Here is a 16,795-nt window from a genome sequence, read left to right as displayed (position 1 = left end):
AAAGAAAAAAGGCTCCCCATCAAATACCAAACAAATGGCCCTTTTCTGCTAGTAAGCAGCAACAGGAAAGGATGGCAGGGAAAGGCATGGGGTTACGGACAGCTTGGTATATGAACAGACAGGGCTGGGATTTTGCCAGTGTGATTTGCCAAGGCTTCGCCCTTTTATCACTGTTAAGAAGATCCCATCTCCCAGCTCATTCTTCAAACCAGCTTCCCTTCTTTGCATTTTACCTGCCAGGGAGATGCACCAGCGAAATTCATCCAGATGCACTGAAAAACAGACAACACATGGGAGCCAGCAGACTGGTGTTTCTCTCTTTTATTTAAAAACAGTGCTTCATTACCATTTGCAAAGGGTTAGGAAGGGTTTCCCCCCTTGCTTAGAGTTTATAAAAGCCAGCAACATGATCAATAATTTATACACATGGATAGTAATACAAAAAAAAGGAATAAAAGCTAAAGATCTAACTACTCCGACCTTCACAATTCCAGCTACTTGATAATAATAGGAATAACCCAATGAATACTGTATGGTCTGAAAGCTACTATACAATATGATACTTAACGAGGGAGGGCGGGAAGTTAGAGGCTGTCACAAAGCCCTGGGATGCAGATACTGCTTCTCCAGAGTCAGCAGGGAAATGGGACCCTGGGCAAGCGGCTCGGGCGTCCTAGGAAATGATCCAGGGGAAGGGAACGCATGCCACTCGGGACACGTCCTGTTCCCCGGCGGTACCTGGCAATGGGAGGTGCTGGGGAGACCGCGTGAAGGGGCAAGTCCGTCGCTGCCATTGGAGGTGCTGCGGCATCTCAGCCTTGCACTGAAAATCTCCAAGTCTCAAGTAGATCAGCCTGTGAGGTCAGTAAAATACTCCACCAGCTCCGTATCGCTCTACAGCCCTGGTTCTCATTTGCTATCAGCCCCAGGTTTTAGCTCCAGCTATTTACAAGCAGGATTTATCATATTAAAAAAAAAAAAAAAAAAAAAAAAGGAAAAAAACCAAAACCAAAACCAAATCATATCCCCTGGGGTAAAAGAGGATTATTTCGTCACTTGATAATGCAGCCAAATCAAGCTGCCAAAACTACAACACGCACGCACACACAAAATACTGTGAACAGAAAAAATAGAAAAACATGACCAAAACTGAGACTACTATTGTGGGAGGCCCAATTTCTGTAAGGAATTCACTCCTCGGGGAAGCAACAAGCCCCTCCACCAGCAGAGAACTGGGAATCTGGCAAGAGATTTATTGACCCACTTCAGAAAAAAAAAAAAAGAAAAAGAAAAAAAGAAAAAGCATTCCTAAGATTAACCAGCATTTTGCTGACTGCCAGCCAAATGAATATTTGGGTGGACGGCTTTAGACACCAGCAATCTCCTGGCGAAATCAGGCAAGATTTTTGGCTGATGCGTTCTTGCTCTACCACAAGTTGAGAGGCAGCGTGGGAAGCTTGTCTCCTGCACAAGCCTGGACCAGCTGCAGCCTGCTACCCAGAGAGGACAACCACTGGCAGTGCTTTCCACCACCAGCAAGAAGTTGCCTTCCAGGGTCAGCAGTGGCAACGGAGACAGGACTTGGACACCCCAAGTCCCGCTTAGGCTGCCATCGATGCACACACTGCAGAAGGACGGGGGCTATCCTGCCAACTCCTGGCTAGAGCAAAGTGTACCGGGGAGAAACCCCGGAGCCTACTTGAAAAGGGCCCCATTTCACGCTCTGGCTATCAGACTCCTGCTTGCCTCATTGACTGGAGTTTTCATTGTAGAAGAGAAGTTTACCGGGGTTGGAGGAGGGCAGAGAGGGCAATCAGTAAGGTGGGGGTGGAGGGAAGGGGCTTTTCAGACATTAACATCACCAAAAATAGTGTTTTATGCAACAAAGAATCAAGTCTCACTGGTGTATACTACAAAATGTTTGACATTTTCCAAGAGCATGACAAAATAAAAACACAAAGAAGTTTACATTGGATGTTCATCTTGTTCACTAGGTTGGGTTCCCCCCCCCCGCTCCTATTTTAAAACAGTGCAAACAGGTAACACACTTTAAAAATCACCCTTCTGCACCAAGGACAGCATTCCCCCGACCCTGCCAGGCCCGAGGGTCACAGGCAGCAGGCCATCTGCCACGCTGCCCGTGTGCTTTCCCTTTGGAGCTAGACTCAGCAAAAGCGCTCCCCAGAGCTGTTGTTTGCATTTCCCTTTATTGAATTCCTAAGTGCTCCCCAAACCTGTTCTCCACTTGCCTCCTCCTTTGGGGCCAGGATGGGAAGATAGACAGGGACAGGTTGGGGAAAAATATGGGTAGGAACTGGAGGCTCTGCTTTGTATTCCCTGCTACCAAAGCTCTGGGTGCTGGAATTGAAACCCCAGCAGCCAGTGTCTCTTTTTGGGCAAGGACATGGTTTCATTAACCATTTCACAAATAGCACTTGAGCCAGCTATTCAGATAACCCTCCTCAGCTCTTGCTGCGCACTTCACATCCACAGATCTCAAAATGGGTGAGAACAGGGGATAAACTTTCACTTCGCTTTAGGGACGGGGAAGCCAAGTCTAGAGTAGTGACACGACTGCTCCACGATGACCCTTGAGGATGACTGACAGAGCCCTGCCCAAAACACAGGTCTCCGACTCCTGAGCTAGCGCTCCTTCTTGCTGGGCAAGTCTGCTCTCTCTCAGGCACTGAAACAGCCAAGCCACAGCTATTTTCAAACATGGCTTTGTCTGTCTGAACTCATGACACAGGATCCACTTAACTGCTTAACCTGGGAAAAGCTGGCTATCGCAGGCTCATACTGAGCTCCCTGTTGTCTCCAGGTCCCATCGTGGCTTTTCTTAGAAAAGCTAACCCACCTACAACAGTGCAGCCTCCCTAGCACGGGGACAGCGACAACAGTTTGTTAACGTGCTGGGCATCAATACAACTTATTCGCAGTAAAGAAAACGCTATACCAGTAGAAGTCATTTTTGTACCAGCACAACTGTACCCACAAGGAAAGACAGACCAGCACATTAAATAAATCAACTCTTCAATCAAAAATTTTATCAGTATAATATCATATGCTGGCCAGACCTATTGCAAGACAGTACAAACAGCAACACTTAAAGAAACATCTTTTCCTCTACACCAAGAGGAATCCCAGATGCCACCAGACTAGAAGGTGACAAACAGCAAGCTATTTGCCAGGCTGCCTGTGCGGTTTCCCTCGGAAAGCGAAGCCCTGCTTTGCGAGGGACCTGTGACTGCAGGCCCATCTCGGGGACAAGCACTAGCTGCCATCGGTCACATAAGCCAGGGCCCAGTTTAATTCATTAAGTGTAATTCATTTTGCATAGGGAGATATAGGCTTTGTCCTCACTTCTTCAGGAGATGGATATAGCCACAGCTTGGCTACTCTGAGTGCATCTCAAGCCAGTTCATAACACATCTGAGTGAAACCAGAGCTGTTGTTTGCCAAGAGGGAAGAAAGGCTGAAGAGCTCTCCCGCCACAGCACAACACTCACTCGAGAAACCTCGCTGCAAAATTCCAGCTGGCGTGCAAGTTTTTGGGAGGTCTGGTGCACTGGAGATGTGGAACCAGTGGCCCCCACTGGTACCAGTGGGTACCTCCGTCCCCCAGCTGTGCAAGCATCCCAGCATCCCCTCTGCAGCTCACTGCCGAGAGCAGGAAGCCGGGCTATGAGCGAGCTGCCTCAGTGGGGATCTTGCAGCATTAACTACAGAACTGAGGAGACACCAGCTGGTTAACGCACCGGAGGAGCCTGGCAGGGAGCGACCGGAGCAGGCTGGGATCAGATACAGGAGGAATCAGGCTGGATGGTCTAGAGCAGGTATTACTCGGAGATCATACAGCAGGGGACCACAGCCCCACAAAGGTTGGGCGCTTCTGCACTAAACCCCTCATGCTCCTAATATACTTGGGCAGGCTGAAGCTGCCATGCATAGACTCTGCTCAGAGGCAGAAATAGGGCTGGCCTCCCTACTCCCAGAGAGGCCAAGTGGCGGGAGGGATTGCAGTCGGCACTGCCAGGGCAGGGGAGGGCATTCAGGGAGGGAGAACCCAGCTTTACAGGAGCTGCCGTCAGAACCAGCTGAACCGAAACGTAGGAACGGGGCAGAGGGGCGAGCAACTGCCCCTGCCGGGCTCTGCAAGCTGCGCTCCTCTCGCTCGCAGCCTGCAGACCTGCTGCATGAGGAACTGCCTGCGGGCAAGGGAAGGGACGGCCTCACTCAGCCCCTCCACCCCACAGGTGGGCAGAACAAGTCTAGTAGAGGCTTTTGCTGCATCTCAGCTCCACAAGTCCTCTGGCTGCCCTGTGGTGGAAATGGCTCCCCTTGAATATAACTATTTCTACCACAAGTCCTCCCTCCCCTACCCCAACTCAGACAGTAAAAGCCCCCAAATGCCCCGAGTCCCCCACATTTCCTAGATTTTGTGAAAGCCCCAACACCCTGTTCCCCCCTCCCCATTCAAGCTAACTAAAATATTTATATACACACAACAAAAAAATTGTCATAACAGCAACAAACCAAACTTTGGCTTGGGAAAAAAAAAAAGTTAAAAACCAACAATAAAACCAGAAAAAAAAAAAAAAGGTGGCCAACAGGCTGGCAGTTTGGTGTCCCCTTTATCTAGCTATTCCTCCAGAGAATCAATAGCTTCAGGGTCTCTAGCTTAACTAATGGCTTCCCCATTCTTCCCGTTTGAGGTGCCTCCTCTCTGCTGCACACAGAGAGGCTACGTGTATCGCTGGGGAAGAGCAAAAAAATGCATGGTTGTGCGTGGCTGGGCCAGGACACCTCCCTGGGAGCTCTGCTTGTCGACATCACTTAGTGTTAAATGCAGGAGGTTTCCTATTCTGATATCAGCGGTGGATGGAGAAGCAGGTGTAGGACAGGAGTTGGAGAGGCTCCACCAAGAAACCCCTGCTCCAAGCAGCCCCTCTGGGGGCGGTGAGCTCACCCCAGTACCAACTCAGGGAGTCGAGACGGCCTAATAAAACCGCGCTTCTGCATTTCTCTAACATGTGGTTAGAGACCCTGCCTCTGATCGCTGGGGTTACTGGGAGCACTCTAGGAGCCAGCAGCTGAGCAGGGAGGTCTGGAGAGCAGCAACTCCCCATCACAGCACAGCTCATGCAGTCATCTAAAAATGCTGAGTTTGAAACACAGCAAAATCACTGTACATAAGAGCAGAAGGGAGATGGTCTTGGGAGTCGTAGAGTCCTCCCCTAAATAGCCTCTGCTTCCAAATCTTCTAATATGTAGTGTCTATATGGACTCAGCAGACCAGGTGCACAACTTTCTATGAGAGGCTGGGCAAAAAAGACCCAGGGGCTCCAACACAACTATGTAAGGGCCTGAAATAGTTTGTGGTGGGAAGTTCCTATGAATTCAGAGCTTGCACAAACTGCTTCTGCCTCCCCTTAAACTCTTGACCGAAACAGAACTACTTCAGGACCATGTTTAGATATAAAAGACCCTCTTCCCCAACACAAACCCACATGCTTGCCCCTCGCCTCAAGCAGCTTATACATGACTTGTTTTTCCTCACTCATGTTATTTGAGACAGGTTACTTGCAGAAGCACCTAAGCAGCTCATAATGAACAGGAGGAGAGACCTTGCACGCTGGATCTCGGAGCGCCCAAGCATGGCACTGATGCATGGTTCTTCTGCTAGCTTTCTTCTTCTGCAAGGCTGCAGGTGCTTCACCTCTGCAAGTTTAACCCCTTGCTGTCCACAACAGAGGTACTCTGTGTGATGCTGCATTGCATCTGCTGCTCCTCGAGGAAAGAAGGGGAGGAAAGGGACAGCAAGGGAGAAAGATCTTGAAAAGGAGGAAGGAAAACTAAGATAATTACAGCCACCAGCAATGGACAACAATCAGCTAGAATAAGTTGTGTGGGGTGGGGAAAGATCACCCTCATCAAAAACGCCTTTCAAAGTCTTGTCCCCTAATACAGCAGATAACAGCCAAAGTCTTTGGGCAGGTTGAGGAAATCTTCTCTTGCCAAGTCTAAAATCCTGACACTGCTGAAACCGTCCCAAACCTGTGTGCGTCAGATGGTGATAAAAAACGAGGAAAGTCTCTGCATTTCCCCCATTTACAAATGTAAATGACTATTTTCCACCAGCATTAAGGTCCCAGCCACAGCCAAAGAGTGCTTCCTTCTGCAGACCAGAAACATGGCAGGTGGAGACTTCTCCCTCATGTCCTCCTGTCTCACAGGCACCAAGCACCAGACCCAGGGAAGTAACTCTGTCTGCGTGTTCCTGATTAATTGCATGATACCGGTTTCTAACAGCTTTCCTTATCGCTAATCGCCTTTTCCGTGATTGGTAGGATAAGCTATGCACCAACATACAGACACGGAAATGCATTATTTTTACCACAGTTAAAAAAACCCCAAAAATGAAAACAAAAAAAACCAAAAAAATGCACAATCTTTGGAACAAAAGAATTAAAGGCAGAAATTTAAAGGAAAAAAAATACATATTCAAAGAACATAGTGAGGTATAAAAAAGTATTTTCTCTTTTGTTTTTTTGTTTTTCCTCCTCGTCTTGCTATAGAGTTCCTCTACTAGTAAATATTGCAATAGCCAGGCCTCATGAACTGGGGGGGCTGTCCCACTTGCAGGGGGCTCACGTCACTTCAGTAGGGGGCAAATCGGCTGTAGCCACCTCGGTATAAACTCGCCTGTAGAAATTAAATGAGAGAAGAAGAGGTTGTTAGGAGGTGAACTGTGAAGAAATACTCAGGACAGCACCCGAATGCTCTCAGAAGGACTAACGGACATGTCCTGGCACTGGCCCGCCACCATTAGCACCTCTAAGAAGCAAGAGAGGAGAACCTTGCCTGCAAAACCAAAGACACAGCTCAGGAGGACATGCTGCTCATGACCAGCCAGCTGGAGGTGAAGTTTGGCAAGTCTCAGTCGAAGGGAGTTCAGTACCAGAGATAGGACTCATGAGACCTAATCTCCGAGTCAGTTGTGTAGGCTGTCTTTATAACTAGCAGAGACCAGGACTCCTAGGATGCTCTCCACCTCACCTTAAGGTAAAGGCCTAAAATAGACATGATGACCTGGTATCCTAGAAGTACCTGCTTTTCCTTCATCAACCCTAAAGAGAATCCACATTATGAGCTGAGGCTCAAATGGAGGTGCTACACTGCAGATATCTATATTTAGGTGTCTTTTTCTCTGAACACATTTGTGTTCCAGCCTTTGCAACAACACAGATACTGCGCTGGCTAGAAGCAGATGGGCAAGCATGTGTTTTCAGCAAGCTGCTCCACTCCCCTCTGATGCCAGCATACCTCACTCCTGCCCTTGCATAACTATTGCTGGCAGGCAGGACACTGCATCCTTCCACTAGTGGAAGAGGGAACGAAGTGGAGCAGCTTTGTTGCAAGATGTCACGAGAACAACTTATTCCCTTGCTTCCTAGAACTGATTTCTCAACATGCAACACGAGCCTTTAAAGTTAATGAAAATGGCAAGAAAGGGTGTCTTGCATCTGTAACAATTGCTGATTTTTGCTCTTTTTATCACCTTGATGCAGTTCTACCGATTCACCAATGTTCTGGCTCCTGACATTTCTGGTCATTCCTCTACCATGTCCTTTGTACTAGGTGATGGACAAGAACAAGTGATAACTGGTCTCCTACAACCTGGCTCCTTTCCTAGTGCACACACACAAACTTATGAATACAGAACAGCTGGGAACCTAGCACTGCAGCTAAAGACCTCCTCAACAAAAAAGTATTTCTAGGTGAAGTTTAATTACCTGATACCCAGTGAACAGCTGTTCCCCATGCTGGAAATGACAAACAGCACAAGAAAGAAAATCCCACTTACCACAGCGCCAACTCCGTAGCTAGCGGCAGGGGCAAGGGCATGGTAAGGATCTGCTGTGTACACCCTGCCATAACTGAAGAGAGGGAGAAAAGATATTTTAAAAAAAAGAGAGAGAGAGGGGAAAAAAAAAGAAAAAAGAGTCACTTTGGAGGGGCAGAGAAACAGCCATCTGACCACAGGCAATGGAAGAAGCAGCATGCCCGTCTACACACATGTATGCATACATGCACACACATGCAACGCGGGCAGCCCCTCTTCGAAGAGATCCTACAGGCATGCTGCCATGCATCATATGAGATGGGTGAGAGAACAGCCTGCAGGGAGGAATGTGGCAGAAGCCATGAGTTCGACCTGTAGGAAAGAGGTCAGCACCTTTGAAATGACAGCTAGTGCATCCCTTACCTCGCATGATGCAATTTGGGAGGAGAGTGACTGCTGGTGCTAGCTCTACTGGCACAGTAACAGCTGCTAAATGGAAAGCAGTAAGGGATTCTCCAGAATGAGAAGGGAGTATAAACTTTAATGGTCTTGCATGCGCTAGGATTAAAACATGGCCTCACTGCACAGGAGATGAAAAATCTTAAGGCAAGCACTCTGATGATGATAATCCTTTGTATCTATACAGAGCTGCACAGTAAAGCATCCTAGAGTACTGTAAGAGCTGAGCAATTTTTACTTTATGGATGGGGAGAGAAATGCACCCAGTGATTAAACAACCTGCCCAGAGTCACAGAGCAAGGAGCTGGCAAGGCAAGCCACATCTTTTGACTCTGAGGCTGTAACCACACTGCCTCCTTTGCGCAGAGAATCACAAGGATAGGGAAGAGGCCAGGATTTCTGCCAGCTCACATACACCGGAGGGCAATAGTGCCTGAGAGCAGAGAGACAAACCGTGCATTCAAGTCTTTCATGTTGGGTTGTGCATGCATGTGTGCGCGTGCGAGTGCAAGTAAGACAAAGAAACAGGGAAAGAAGTAGAAGTACTGTAATGGATCAACGCTCCTTGAATCCCTGAGCACAGCAAGCTAGCCCCCATGGACACCTCCCCCCTTACATACCCATCGCTGTAAGCTGCTGCAGCGGCTGCAGCGGCCGTGGCTGCTGTTGCAGTAGCAGGCTGTGCATATCTGTAGGCTGCGTATCCACCCTGCAGGAGAGAAGAGAACTGACTTTACAGATACCTGTCCACCCACGCAGAGCATAAAAAATAAAAATAAAAGTCACACACATCACAAGGAGAGGAAGTGTTTCAAACTGCATCAGCTCCCATGTCAAGTCTATCGCAAGCATCGCCCCTTAACTCATGTATAATCCTTTCCTCAGAAGGACCAGGGAGACTCTTCCATTACCCCGTTTAGCAGAAGGAATAAACTAAAGCAAGCCTGAGCATGGTTATATCCCTGCAGGAAATTAGATTTGGCATGCAGGAACTGAAAACCAGAAGAAAGCTGAAATCTTGCACACAATGTAATTTTTAGGTCGCCTTCCTCTTACGCTGGGAAAATCAGAGGTGGGCACTTTCTGTAAAGTTTGTATTTTAGAAGGGGGACCATTCAGAGAAATTCCAGCTTTTTTCCCCTCTCTTTCTTAAGCCTGGGAAAACCCAAAAAGCTAGAATTTCATTTGGTCCAGATGCATAAAAGTATCAATAGCCAGAGAAGCCAAAAAGCAATCAGGAAAAGACGGTCAAAGACAGTCCCTGGTGGTTTCAGGGCTGGGAACAAGCAAACTGACATTGATACGAACCAGACCATTCTCCCCTTCCTCCATGTAAGAAGGAAACAGGTCACGGGAAATTATGCCCGAACAGTCTGTATTGCTGCTGCATTTCTGCCCATGCTACACACCTGTAGTAAAGTCTTTAAAATACTTACACTGATAAGAGGTAGTTACTAAAAATGAACTTACAGCTGGGTTGGCAAAATGGGAATCCTGACCCAGAGAAAGACCTGCGAGTCTCCTCCTGGAACTCCCACAAGGAGCTCTTGGGGCAGAGGAAGACCTGCCTCAGACAGGTGGCTCTGCACACCCTGCAGTAATGAAGGACAGAGGCCAGCCACCTTTCAGACCTGGGGCAAAGGCTGCATGGCAGGCAGCAAAGAGAGCTCTGAAGCCCAGATTAGGTCCTTCTTTATTTACACTTCTGAACACATTTTTGTTAACTGGGGGGGGAGGGGGGACGGACGGACACAATGGTAAATGAACCGTGGCTTTGATTTGCTAGAAACACAATGAGCCATAAATAACATCAGAAAATTCCAGATTGCTTCTGGCTTTTTTTTTTTTTCCCCAATTGACATTTCACAGTCTGAAGGACCAGAAGGCAGACTTACGCTCTTCACCTCCAGAATCAGCTCAACATACCTCTACCACTTCTTCTCTATAGATCTTTTGCGTATATGTAACTAAGAGTACAAGATCAGCTCTACTACAGGACTGTGTGTTTGCTCAGCGGTGCTCAGTTTTGGGCTAGGTAGCTTTTAAATTAGAAGTAATGATTTTAATTTAATTTTGGTTGCTTTTGTGGGGCTTGCATTAGCCCCACAAAGGCTAAGATGCTGTCCAAAACATGCCTGGGGACCCTGTCCTACTCCAGAGGAGAGGGACTTACAGCCTCTTCAATCTTCTAGTTAACAGAAGAAAGAGCAACACAAATCTACACCTCTGAAACATCACCACATTGCCTGAAAGAGATGTCATGTTACAGTTTTGCCCTTTTAATCTCATCTAGCTGTTTCAATCCCTGCATTTTGGATTGATGGTTTGGGGAGGTTTAGCTTGGTTTTGGCATGCTATCATTGCACCACCATTACTCCCACCTCCAAAACATGACGGAGACAAGAGGAATGAGGTGCAGCCTTAATCCAAATCAAACCTTCATCGACCTCACCAAATTAAGACAAAACTTCATACCAGTGTGACTATGGTATTCTCTTAAGTTTACAAGCTTCATGAACTCTTGATAGGGTCTGTCACTTGGGCACGGTGTATGAGGCATTTTCGCCTGGCACTACCCTCCACAGGGTGGCCGGCTTCAGCACGCACCCAGATTCCCACTCTGCCCCACACTCGCCAGCCACATTTCAGATCAGAAGCCATTTCAAATGTGCCTGGCACGTACTCTGAACATGACAGCAAGATGCAGTTTGAAACCAAAAAGGGTTATCATGTAATTCTCTTTTAACTCATGTCTCTCATAAAGGAAAACGAAACCAAACCAAACCAAAACAAAAAAAAGAAGAAAAGAAAAGAAGGGTTGGAATCAGGTGTGGGAGGGGGAATGGCGTAACATTTATTAATCAAAATTAAAAACTAAGCATGCTGACATCTGGAGCTAGAACAACCAGCAAAGTCACCACGTTCAGACTCATATTGGCTAGTTCTATCCATCCCAGCATTCTCTTGGGACAGCAGTTCGCCCTAGGCTCTACCACAAGCTCAGTGAAGTACACAGCCTCAAGTACTAGAGCGTGCAGCCACAACAACCTGCTATTACGGAAACAGTCAGTCACCACTGGAGTTAACATTCCAACCTTAAGGACTCCCGCAGCCTCCCGCCCTCGCCCCCCAAAATGGCTCCCACCCTAGCCCTGTCCCACACCACAATGTTAATAATTATAACAAGCAATAACCCATCTGTTATATCAGAGAAGGGAACAGAGACTCCACTGAGAGATTTAGAGCGGGATGTTAACATTTCTTCAGTCAACTGCACAACAAACAAAAAAAACAGGAGAAATAATTCATTGGAGAAATGAAGTTAAGAAATAGCTGACATGTGTATTGCTTTTTAACCATGCACTGATGCAAAATTGAAGCTACTGTTAATTTAAAAAAAAAAAAAAAAAGTCACAGGATAGAGGTACACACGCACAGGCAGACCTGTTCAGTTCAAAGTGGTCTGCAAATTCTACTTGTGTGTACTTCAAATAAAACCAAAAATGGGGATTATAATGGCCATGGTACATTCCTGTCATAGGAGCAATGAGTGTGGACAGCTGGGGGATTTCTGACACAGGGATGTATTTAGCATGACCAGCAGGTCCAAATACACCAGAACAGGGTGAAGGAAAGAGGAGGAAAGTTGCAACTACTACTCGTTATTTTATACATGCTTTCACCAAGCTCTGGGACCAGTACAGAGCAAAGGAGACACTGTGCAGGTTGCCTTACCCAGCTGATGCTCCTGTTCACCATAACCCAGGACCCACCTATAACTCCATCAATGCGTCTAAAGCCCTGCTCAGCTTGTCCAATGCACCAGTTATTTTCTCCTGCTATTTCTGTTCACACACAACTTTTAACTGGTACGCAGAGCTCATCTGTAACCTCAGCTACACGGTCCTACCACCCCTAGTGATTTCTGATGCCACTCACTTCAGGTACTCTAGTACATACAAACTATAACAGAGCAGAGCATCTTCAACAAACATGAACAATCGTGTTTCCCAATAAAAGAAATAATAATTAAAAAAAAAAAAAAAAAAAGGCCCTTGCTAGCTGCACCACACTCCTCCAGTGCCACAGCCAAACTGCAACAGAAGACACCACTGAGTGGCATAGTCCCTGAAACCCAGGACAGCCATGCATACTCCCACTCCATATATTTAAGTGAAGTGATTCCACAGGGACAGGTTTATCCACCTAGGTTCAGCTTCTAAAATCTTTAGCCTCATCTCAAAAGAAATGAGTGTGACTGAGCTTCTTGCGAAGATAAGTCAGTGACATTTCTATCAAAGGAACGGTTTAAACACTGCCTCGACACGGAAATAGGGGAACTAAGGAAAAGGCTTATGCATTTTTACAGGGCAGTAAGTAACAACCAAAACTGGTCCTTTCCAGTACAGTCTTTTGGACTGTCTGGGGAGCATGCGAGAGAGATGAACACAACCCTAAATGTTGCTTATCTCAATTCAAGTTCTCTTTCTCTGGATATCCTGCCAGTGTTGCTGGGGCTGTGCTAAACCCCTTTCCCCATGTGAATGTGTAGCACTTGAGCCTATAGATCTCAACTGTCAAACAACCATATTTGCTCAGGTATTCACAAAAGCCCAAATTTAAAATTACTCTTCTGTGATGTTCTTGTCCTTGGCTCATCAACGAAGCAAGAAATTTTTTTTTTTTAAATTCCTCCTTTAACATTAGATGATAGCTTTTTCAATATTGTCATATATTCTCTGAAGTAACACAAACATGGCAAAATAACATATACAGGAAGCTGCAATCCCAACTAAAGCAGCATTCCAATTACTGAGCATGTTAATGTAGATAGATGAGCACTTTAAGACTATACAGTTCAGCTCAAAATAAGTCCATCTTCTCTTCCACTCTTCAGGTCCATATTAGGTGATCAATCCAATGAGAACATGAGGCTTAATACGTCAGTGTATCCTATGGCGTAAGCCTCCCTTTTCTTTTTCCCTTGCTGCCTTAGACAGGCACACAAAATGTGTTGCTGGCCCTCTTTACTCCAAAGAGCCTTTATGCCACTAAGACACAACCATTCCCATACCCCTGGAGAAATGTGTAACTCATGGCACCAGTTAGATACGTTTGACCACCTGCCAGGTTTAGGCAGTGAGCCCAATTTTAGAATCTTTTATTTGTCCTCTCTCAAATGTGTCTTCTCCACCCCCAAACTGCCCTATAACAGAAGTTAAGAAGCAGAAAGGGCTAGAACCATTTCCAGTATTTCTGTATTAGAAGGGTGGCTGGCATATGTGCACCAGGAATGAGCATGAATGAATTAAAAGAGGTGACAGGACAACGGTGTCCATTGCAGCAGGTGCTTCTACATGGTAATGGGACAAGCATGACCTTGTTAACCCTTCCATTGATTTTTTTTTTTTTTTTTTTTAAATGAAATGCCACTCGGTGTGAAATCTGGACACACGCCGCCCTGCCATAGCGGGGGCTTGGATCACACGTGAGTCTGCGCTGCCCTAAAAAAGCCTCTGTTCCCATCTCTAATGTGGTGCTGGAATGGTTAGTATAATTCAGTTTTTTCCACTGCAATCCACAATCTGATCGGTTGGCAGGTCACACTGGCACTCCTACCTGAGGTATTTTAGCGCTAATGATTGGTTCCTGTAAGACTATTCTATAACAGAACACAGGAAGAGCAGTTCAAAAAAACACAGCTGTGGAAAGAAACAATCATACAAACAGCCCGCGGCGGGGCTCACCAGCCTTTTCTTTCCAGTGGATGCAAGCACGCTTTTCACAGGCAGGAGCAGTCTTCACACAGGTGGGTTTGTTTGGGTTTCCCCCCCGCCGCCCAGATTGTCCCCATTGTAGAAGAAAGATAACCTTTCTTATGATCCGAAATGAAGCCCTCTGCATCCTGGGGCAGGTTGTTTTATGAATTCAGGTGTCTTGCCAGAGTGGGACGCATCCAACAAGAGATGGAATGCCTTCTTCACAGAAGAAATGGCTAGCAGGATGGTTGCCCCAGGAAAGAAAAAAGGAGTGAGGAAGAGGAGGAGGAGGAAAATGAGAAATCGGTGCATAACATGTATGCAGAAAAAGCAGCCCAAATTCGGGACACTTCCCCTTCAATCTTGCCTACCACTAACCACTCCCCGCCAGCTCGGCTCCTTTCCACCCTTCCTTGACACAACCCTACAGACTCAGGTGACCTAAGGGAACCTTGATTTAACTTCCCCCCTAGTCCTAACTGAAGTACACTCTGCCATCCCTTCCACCATCTGGACAAGCCTTTCACAGCAACCAGAGGGATGTAAGCACTGCAGTGAAAAGCACAGCAAATTAGTGGGGCGCAGGGACACTGTAATCATTCCACCTGTGCCAAGCAAAGGAAGGGTAACTTCATGTTTGGATTACGATAACTTTTTCTTGAGCTCCATCGGAGGGCTCTGGGCAGCAATAACATAGGAAAAAGCACCACCATCTGTCTTGATGAGTCCCCTCTTCTATCATCCTGCTTTCTGACAGTGAGACCAGAGGCACCAACAGCAAAGTCATCGGAAGTCCAACTGATGGTTCTAACCTGACCTGGGGGCTTGGTTTTGTGTTACGTGATGCTACTGCACTGCAGAACAAAGTGGCTATGTGGATTCTTCATTACTGAAATCTCTGTCCTTAAAACATTTTAAATAAGCTCTCCTCCCACCTGCAATGGAAGCTCTGAAGGAGCTTTCTCAAAGGAAATAGGGAGTGACCCTGGCCAGTCTTCCCTTTCAACATGACAGCCTCTTATATGCCATAAACTGAGGGAAGAGGCACTAAGCATTGCTCATTTGCTTGTTTACTTGCTGTAGCAAAGTCAGTGGTCTGTAAAGCTGGTGTTTTAGGAGTGAGGCAGGAAAACCCAGAACCCTCTGTAGTCCTTGACACAGTTTTATAAAGGAACACTTGAGTAGGCAGATCAATTTTTAAGGGACTGCGCACACAACAGTATATGTAAGAATGAAGAAATGCACCCAATATCTCTATGCTCAGAGAGCATGTCTTCCAACTGCTGTAACTGTGTTGGGAAAAGTGCCTTTACAAAACTTGACCCTCCATGTAAGCCAACAAAATCCAAAAGCTAATTCCATCCATTATCTGGAGTCTAACCCCAGGGTCCTCTTTATAAATGTCAGGAGTAGCAGCTTCAAAGGAGCGGGGATGTGAAATCCATGCCAACAACTGTGCCACTACCCAATACAAAACTTCCCCGGCTCCAAAGGGCTATTACCTACAATGACACGAAAGGGAACTCTGCTAGAGCTAGGCAGGCCACAAGTTGCGATGGCAGTAGTGGACCTGAGCATTTTGGCTTTGGAAGGCATACTCCTACCATAGCTGCTCTGCAACAGCTCTCCAACGGAGAGGAAATTGCTTTTCTCACTGGCCAGTCAGAATCCCTCCGTCCACGACCCACCTATGTATATAGAGATGCCCTGGAGATTTGCAATAGAGTGACTCAGTAGGACAAAGACAATGACAGGACAAAGTCTCCCGTGGTATCAGAGCTAATTCCCAGACAGAAGGAGGCTGCTCACTCTTCTAACCGAACATCTCCACATATTTGTACTTTACAATTCCCCAAAGAGGTGAGAGAATCTAGCCTATTTAGGTACCATTTCTACCAGCAAAATCAGATGTCAGTTTTCACTCTAGCATCTCGGTCCCCATTTTTAATCAGTCCCAGTGTCTTCCCCAAAGGGATAATCTCCACGTCCCAGTGGCACATGAACATTTTTAAACATACAGCTGGCTCAGTTTAGTGTGGGCTGCACAAATCAAACCTGAAAGGGCCCCAAGAGGGGAGAGAAAGGGGAGGGCGGAGGGGGAGAAGGAAAGGGAAGGTCTGAGGCTAAACCAGTCCTGTTATTTTTATATCCAAATTATGTAAACAAGAGAAGTGTTGAGAGAAATTTTAATTCACTAATCATCTCTCAGGCTGATTAGTAGCAGTGTGCATGTGGGGGACAGGACACCCAGTAAACTGACCCTGGCAATGATCAGGAAACCCAAAGGCTTAGGTCTTGCACCCAGGGGCAAGCGCAGTGACAGAGAAGCATGCTTGCATTCCTAAATATATAAATATATATATCCACAAGGAAGAAGAAAATTAAAGTAAATGATATTGAAAAAAAAAAACCAAAACAAACCAACCAAACAAACCAAAAGAAAACAAACAAAAAAAAAAGGCTGGCTTGTCAGGGGTTGGGGACGAGAAGGCTCCGGTGTGTGTACTTACATAGAGGTCAGCACCGTAAAATCCGTCCTGGTAAACCACACTGCAGAAAATCCACACAAAAACAAAAAAAACAAAAAAACAAAAAACAAAAGAACAGAAAACACATTCCGGTTATTGAGGACGGCAGCATGCACATGCGTTTTACACAGGCAGGTGATGTATGAATCCACAACCTGGGCTTTTGGCAGGAGCAAATCAGCGAGAGAATGTGTGTGCGCACG

At 46.5% G+C, this 16,795-nt stretch overlaps 1 protein-coding gene across 19 annotated transcripts in view; it reads right to left on the bottom strand.

Moving 5' to 3' along the window:
* Positions 1-306: 306 nt before the first annotated feature.
* The window catches only part of RBFOX2 (RNA binding fox-1 homolog 2), a 174,997-nt gene continuing 158,508 nt past the window's right edge, over positions 307-16,795 (bottom strand). For 9 of the 19 annotated variants that reach the window (XM_075501504.1, XM_075501471.1, XM_075501490.1 and 6 more), the window contains 3 exons: positions 8,926-9,014; positions 7,868-7,940; positions 307-6,705 (listed from right to left, as the gene is read on the bottom strand). In XM_075501504.1, coding sequence (XP_075357619.1) covers positions 6,661-6,705; positions 7,868-7,940; positions 8,926-9,014 — 207 coding nt within the window. In that variant the 3' untranslated portion in view covers positions 307-6,660. Of the gene's footprint in view, positions 6,706-7,867; positions 7,941-8,925; positions 9,015-13,924; positions 13,968-16,574; positions 16,615-16,795 lie in introns of those variants that run through there. The other 10 variants (XM_075501515.1, XM_075501484.1, XM_075501574.1 and 7 more) reach the window with 7 other exon arrangements.

Source organism: Mycteria americana, chromosome 1, assembly GCF_035582795.1.
Source record: "Mycteria americana isolate JAX WOST 10 ecotype Jacksonville Zoo and Gardens chromosome 1, USCA_MyAme_1.0, whole genome shotgun sequence".
In the NCBI taxonomy this organism is placed as follows: domain Eukaryota; kingdom Metazoa; phylum Chordata; class Aves; order Ciconiiformes; family Ciconiidae; genus Mycteria; species Mycteria americana.
The sequence above is the reverse complement of the archived record's forward strand: the minus strand, read 5'-3'. Positions and strand labels throughout refer to the sequence as shown.